General features: G+C 23.7%; 1 protein-coding gene across 1 annotated transcript; it reads right to left on the bottom strand.

Moving 5' to 3' along the window:
• Window positions 1-1,568: 1,568 nt before the first annotated feature.
• TRIREDRAFT_112649 (uncharacterized protein) lies at window positions 1,569-2,699 on the bottom strand (the record flags this gene model as incomplete). Its single annotated transcript, XM_006969921.1, has 5 exons — window positions 1,569-1,574; window positions 1,644-1,661; window positions 2,104-2,110; window positions 2,450-2,454; window positions 2,544-2,699. 5 exons carry the CDS (start codon window positions 2,697-2,699, stop codon window positions 1,569-1,571), a joined length of 192 nt encoding a protein of 63 aa, XP_006969983.1.
• Window positions 2,700-8,024: the final 5,325 nt, after the last annotated feature.

Here is an 8,024-nt window from a genome sequence, read left to right as displayed (position 1 = left end):
CTATATATTACTATAACTTAAAAAAGAATGTAAAATACTTATCTAGGCCTATTACTATATAATCTAAAGGCATTATAATTAACTCTAGGCCTTATAGTATTATAGTAATACTATCCTTACTGCTAAAAAAGTAATAAAGACAGTCTTATACTCTTAAATAATAAGATTTATACAGTATTTAAAGCAGGACTTTTATATTTATAAGTTTATATTTTATAATATAAAATGCAAGGCTATATAAGATTATAATACTATTAAATTATTTTTTTATACTTAAAGACAGTTTTTAATAAAATATAAGGTAAGGAAGAGGAATATATAAAATTTTAATAAGACTGGCTTTATAATAAGGTATTTTCTTACTAAAATACTCTTATAAACTTCTATTTTAATTAATAACCTAGTTTTAACTAATCTTTATAATATTATATTTATTACTGCTATTAAGGTAATTTTAGCTAAAGGTAATACTATTCCTTTTTTTATTATCTTTTTTAAAGTCTAGCTGCTAATAAAATAGTTTAAGAATAGCCTTAAAAGCAGTATAATACTAGCTATAAGTCTAAAAGGTTATATTACTAATATTATAGCTTTAAAATAGCTTTAATACTTTAAAAAATATATATAACTAGCTAATTTAATAAAAATATAAGTCTTATTAATAAATAGCTATAAGAATTATTTTATAAGTAAATTTATTTATTTTATAGCTTAATATAAAATTAAGCTTTTCCCCTTGCCTTTATATCTTACTTATTATCTTTAACCCCTTAATATTAGTGTTTTTTAGTCTTATAAACATTAGTATTAAAAGATCTTATATTATAAAGTTACTAACAGGGCTATTAACTTTAATAAAACTAACTTCCTATTCTACCTTTAAAAGATATATAACTAAATATTTAAAAAGCATATAATTCTTACTACTTAAAAGCAGACTAGGCTTTTCTTATTTAACCCTGCTATTATCCTTAATTAGCTGCAAAATACGCTCTCTTCCTTAATTAAAAAAGTTAATAAAGATAGTATTACTAGCTATATTAATCTTAATAGTGCCTTAGAATTATTACAGCTATTATTATTAAAAAGTTCTTCCTCTAGCCTTACTATAAAAAGACTATAAAAAATAATACTAAAAACACTAGTATAACTATAATTTAAATAGCAATTAGCCTTAATACTGCAGCTTTATATCTATATAATAAATTATTATTATAACTATATTTAATATTGCCTTAAAGCCTTTATTATTTTAAAAGTACTGCTAATACTATTAGTATTATATATATTTAAGAAAGGAAGGAAAGCCTTATATATACTAGCCTTAAATAGCATTATAATAATAGCTAAGATAAGGCATTTAAAAGAGAAGAATATTAAAAAATTAAGTTTATTTTAGGCTATATTAATTATAGTAAAATACAGCTTAATTAGCATTAATAATATAAGACTTTAACTTATTAAAAATAATTATAATAAATAAGCAGTATAAAAAGAAGAGGTAGTATAAATATATAATAAAAAAGCTTATAATAAGGTTCCTTTCCTTTATTATTAGCTAAAGAAGGTTAAGGCTATTATTTAAGTAGTAATTATAGCTATCTGCCTTATTAATAATATCTTTACATGCCTAAGTAACTTACTAGCATTAAATAAGTAGTCTAGATTAATTATTACGCCTTACTTAATAATAATAAATAAATCTATAACTGCTATTATCTTTATTATAAGCTTAACTTTTAAGGCTATTTTTATAATAGCTAAAAGCTGCTAATACTATAGCTAAAGGACTATAATAAGGAGATTATTAAGAAAGCTGTTAATTATATTATATTAGAATATAATTAAAGGGCTGTTAACTATAAGGAGATGTTATATAAAGCTAATGGCCTTAAAATAATAAAGGAATATAGCTTTAATACTCTATTACTTAAATTTATGCTTATTAAGATTAAGGGCAGTAATAAGGTTAATAGCAGTAATAAGGTTAATAGCAGTAATAAGGTTAATAGCAGTAATAAGGTTAAAAGCTATAATAATAGCTATAATAAGCTTGCCTAGCTATAAAGCATAATACTGCTGTTTTTTTATTATAATACTTACACTTAAGCTATAGTTGCGTTTAATTATTATAAAATTATTAAATTTATTAATTTAAACTAAGATACCTTTATTTATATAGTATTAGCACTATAACTTATATATCTTTTTTTTTTTATAAATTAATAAACCTTTTATAAATTAATAGCCCCCCTGTCCTAGTAGAGCTTAGATAGGAAACGCAGTTGTTTTTAAGACCCCCCTAGGAGTATATATACCTAAATTAAAGTATTTTATAAATTAATAACCCTTTTACTAAGAGTAGTCCTATTTAAACAGTTAAGAATCTCTATTTAAATAGTAGTGGTCTATGCCACTAGCTAGAGCAACCCCCCTTAGTACTTTTTACTATACCTATAAACCAGAATACAGTATAGCATACTAGCAGTTATTTTAAAAGGCGCTAAATATTATAATTATAGAATCAGCCCTGCTGCTGCCACCTCTGCTGCCACCTCTGCTGCCACCTCTGCTGCTGCCTCTGCTGCTATCTCTGCTGCTGCTGCTGTCTCTGCTGCTGCCGCAGGCACGCTCCTTAATTCTAGGTTAATAATAATGATAATAATAAGTCTATTAGAGATTGCGAAATTAACGTTCATGGTGTTGTTGTGTAGGCTATAGGCATTTCCATTAGGGCATACTGTAAGGGGGTGTGTGGTTATAGAAGTGCTGGTGTAGGCGCAGCGAATTCAGTAAGTGCATAGACCACTACTGTTCAAATAGAGATTCTTAACTATTCAAATAGGACTACTCTTTACTAATTAACATGCCCCCTGTCTTAATAGAGCTAGAATAGGAAATGTAGTTATTTTTAAAACCCCCCTAGTAGGTAAGGAGGTTATTTTAAATACAGTATACTTAAATCTGCAATCTCTTAGGGCATTAAGGCTAGTTATAAATTAACTTTATAAAGTATTATAAAATAAATAGAGATATATAAGTGCTATTTAATATATATATACTATTAGTAGTTAATATAAAGCTCTGCTATTTATTCTTTATAAATCTATTAGTATATTAGGCATTTGCACTACCTCCTAGTTATTAAATTAAATTATTATTAAGCAGTAGGATAGTTCTTATAGGCAGTTAGAGCTATACTTTATTACTTATAAAGAGTGTTTTTATAGGTAAGATATTTTAGTATTAGTTATGCCTAGCTATATATTAAATATTTACCTATATGTATATATAGTCTTTTTTATAATAATATAGCTAATAGTTAAAGGAATATTACTTAGCTAGCTTTAATTAATAAAGCACTACTGCTGCTATATTTATATTTTAGCTATATTTTAAATATAGTCTTTTTTCTTCTTACTTTAATATAAAGATAATTACTATATAAAAGTAAAAAAGGTTACTTATACTAAATAAAAATAATAACTTTATATTTTTATAAGCAGTCTTTATAGAATTATTAATATATTAGCTATAATTTTAGTATTACTTAATAAAGTAATAAGCCTACTACTTATAATAAAATATATATTCCTTAAAAATATATTAAAAAAGGTATATTTATAAAATACTATCTTTTATTTTATTATATCTCTTCTTTATTAATAACTAGGCTTATAAAAAGTCCTTTTTATTATTAATAAATATTATATACTTCTAGTTATAAAATATGCCTTTATAAATTAGCTTTTTATTAGCTAGTTATAAGTCTATTATTAAGTATTTATTTTTAGCTTTTTATTATATTATTACTTAAGCAGCTAGCTTATTATTAAGCTAGTTAATCTTTTTATTTATAACTTTATTTTTTTTATTATTATTTTTATTTTTATTATCTTTTTAATAAATATAAATATAGGCCTAAATATTAGTATTAATATAATAAATATAAAGTTACTGCTATAATAAAGGAAATATATTATTAAAAGTGTTTTTAAAAGCATCTTTTTTATTTATAATAATTATAAATAGCGCTAAAATATAAAGGGTTTATTAAATAGCCTTTAACTTCTTATATAGCTACTAGTATTTATTTTAATTTTTTATATTAATTAAATTAAAGGTAAAGTTAGCTATTAACTTTTAATTTATAATACTAATAATTTTAAAAAGAAATATATTAAACTAGTTAGTTTTATATATATTATTAATCCTTAAAACCTTAAAAAAGCATTACTATATTATCTTAAACTATTTATAAATCTTATTCTTATTATTAATTTTAATAAAATATTATAAGTTACTTTTTTATAACTCTTTAATCTAGGCCTAGGTTATTAATAAACCTTTAAGGGCTTAAATCCTAATTCTTTAATAATTACTATATATATTAAACTAATAGAAATAAATAGGCTTATTAATACTGTTTTAAATAATTTATACTATTTCTCTTATTATTAGAAATAAAGGCATTAATATAAGAAGTGCTAGTATATTAAGGCAGCAGGGGTTAATCTAGTTAAAGGCATAAGTAGGAGCTATATGCCTATTTAGTAAAAGTAGAATAAGTAAGATAATTAATATACTTTTTAATAGATTATAAGCCTAGCTTCTACTTAATATTACTAAGTACTACTACTTTTATTTATATTAGCTATTAATCTTACTACTTTAGTTATATTTTAAGTAAAAATTACTATATAATAATATAATAGTAAATAAACACTAACTAATTAACCTAAATAAGATAAGAACTGCTTATTAACTAAAATAAATAAGATTACTATTATTAAATAACTTAATTACTAGTCTTAAAATATATTAAACTATTATAAAGCTTTTAAAATAAGTATTGCTATTTAGGCTGTATTAAATTGCTATCTGGGCTATAGTTCTACCTAACTAAGCCTAATTAAGCCAAGTTTCTTTATATCCTAGCCTGCTTTACTAAAAAACAGTGTATAGCTATAGCGCTATAGGAATTATAACATAGGCTAAAATACTAAGGCAGTTAAAGATAAATCTTATAATAATGGCTAATAAAGAGGATTATCTAAAAGCTATTACTACTGCTGCTATTACTACTGCTGCTATTACTACTGCTGCTACTACTACTATTACTAAAGCTAATACTACTACTACTAGGGGGGTCTCAAAAACGACCGCGTTTCCCGTCCCAGCTCCACTAGGACGGGGGGGTCGTTAATTTGCAAAAGGACCGTTAATTCGCAAAATACTTGAATCTTGGTGTGCATACCCTACAAATTAAAGTACCATTTTACAAATCCATCACCTCTACTCTAAAAAAAGCCATTTCACTTAAATTTAGAATCGCCTTATAATAAGGAGCAGCCTGATGGTCTTTTTTCTTCAGAAATCGCAAAATTGGTGGTTTGGGGGTACTTTATGTTATATAGCATATAACACTATAAGTAATGTATCTTTTTTTTGCGAATTAACGACCCTTTTGTAACTCAACGACCCCCCCGTCCTAGTGGAGCTGGGATGGGAAACGCGGTCGTTTTTAAGACCCCCCTAGTAAAGCTAATACTGCTGCTAAAGCTAATGCTAACTTTATTAATAATACCCTTAATCTTACTAATAATAATCCTAATAATTTTAAAAAGCTTATTATATAGCTAATCTTACTACTGCTGCTAGAAAGAGAGTTTAACTTTTTTAATAAGCTATTTAGCTTCCTGCAGATATTTTATTATAATAATAGCGCTGCCCTTATTAAAAAGTTGCCTAGTAATTATTATAAGTTTAATAGCATTAAGCTTTTAATATACTATATTCTTCTTTATAACTAAAGGATAGCTTAACCTACAGCTAGTACTAGCCTTAAGTAAATAACTACTTAAAAGCATGGCTGTTAATTTAAGATTATAGTAATAGTAGTAAAGAAAATAAACTAAAAATAGACTTTTTAAGTAATTAAAGGCTAGTATAATTATAACGCATCCCTTAATCTATTAGCCTATATAGTCTATTACTGCTATATACTAGTATAGCATAAAGCTAAGAGGATGCTTTTATAATATAAGTCCTTTAGCGCTTATAAAATAAAAGAGATTATTAAGGCCTAGAGCTTAAAGCTATTATATTTCCTTTTTAAAAACCTTTATAATAATTAATAGGCTATTTAATAGTTAAAGCTTAAAGGCCTTATAGCTATATAGCAGTAAATTAACCTCTTTTAATATAATAGTCTTTACTATATTATTATTTATAATAAGGATTAGAAGGTTATTATAGTCTTCTAGACCTATTTATAGTATAAGTAAATATAAAAGCATTTTCTTAAAGTTCTTAATCTTAATAATATATATAAAACTAACTGCTTTTAAATATACCTATTTTAAGTTATAGGTATTATAAACTAGAAGTTAGTAGTAAATTTTACTTTTAGGCTTATTAATAATAAAAAGCAGTAGGCCTATAAGTAGCTATATAACTAGCTAAATGCCTTTTAGTAATAGCTTTATATTCTAACGCCTTATATTATTATTATAAATAAGAAAATAATGCTAAAAAATATACTAGAATATATTTTTCTAAATATATAGCAGTAACTTTATATATTTTATATTAATATAAATATTTATACTAAAATTGCCTTATATTAAAAAGATAATAGTAATAACTTAGCGTTTTAAAATCTGTATAAGCCTTTTTTTTATATTTAAGATCCTAACTATATTTAAAATTTATAAGGAAGACTATAACTTCCTTAAAATTAAAAGGCGCTAATTAATATATCTTTATAGCTAATACTAAAGGGTAGTTTTATTATATAGCTAAATATAGCAATAGTATTAATATAGCTATTACCTTTATAGTTACTGCCTATACTACTGCTATCTTTACTAACCTTAAGCTAGTAAGGTAATAGCAGGCTTAAGGCAAGCATTAAATGCATCTGTATAGCAGTAAAGGTTAAGGCTACTAGTTAAAGCGCTTTATAAGCTATAAAATAATTATAAATAATAGTAAATATAAAGGGAAGAGGTTCTTAAAGTAAATAAGGCAGCTATAGCTATAGCTAAGGTAATAAAAGCAGTAGTAATAGCAGCAGCAGCTAAGCTATTAAGGAGGTTATTTTAGCTACTTAGCTAGATAAGTAGGTTTATAATAGCTTTATTTTTATAAGATAATAATATATATTAGAATTATATACTATTTTATATACTATAGCTATACACTATTTTTTAATAAAGTAGGCTAAGAGGTTAGAACTTAGCTTAATTAGGCTTAGTTAGGTAGAACTATAGCTTAGATAGTAATTTAATACAGCCTAAATAGCAATACTTTTTAAAATTTATATAAAGTAGCTAAAGGTTTTAAAAAGTTTAAGAGAATAAAAATAATAAGACTAATAGCTTAAACTTAGCTAGCTAATTAACCCCTAGTTAAATAAATAAGGACTATAAAAATAAAGTAGTCTTTAGTATTTTTATACTATTAAGTAATATTAATATTTATAAATAAAAAGTTTATATACTACTGCAGACTAGTTAAAAATTAAGACTAATATATAATATAGCTTAATAATACAGCAGTTTAAAAGATAGTATTATAGCTAGTAGCGCAGGTATAAAGGTATTAGGCCTAAAGATTAAGCTAATTATAGTTAATGCCTTTAGCCTTAAGTCTTTTTTAATATTAAAAAAACAGGAGGATTATTTAAGCTAGGACTATTAGCTAAAGCTTATTATTAATTTTATAAGTGTAAATAATCTTTTTAGTATTTATAACTTTAAGAATAAGGTTTTAATAAGTTAGCTAAATATATAAAAGACTAAGTAAAGATAATATATTAGTATTTTAAAAATAATATTATTATTTTACTTAGTAAGATAATAATTAAAAAGAAAACTATTTAAAGGGTTTTTTAAAAAATAAAGGAAGAGTTTTAAAAGTCTAGACTTAATACACTCTAGTTAGCTTATAAAGAATAAAAAAACTGCATTTTTATATTATTAATATAAAAGTTTATATAAAGAATTAAGACTATTTAAGAG

This window comes from Trichoderma reesei, assembly GCF_000167675.1.
Source record: "Trichoderma reesei QM6a unplaced genomic scaffold TRIREscaffold_51, whole genome shotgun sequence".
Lineage (NCBI taxonomy): Eukaryota > Fungi > Ascomycota > Sordariomycetes > Hypocreales > Hypocreaceae > Trichoderma > Trichoderma reesei.
The sequence above is the reverse complement of the archived record's forward strand: the minus strand, read 5'-3'. Positions and strand labels throughout refer to the sequence as shown.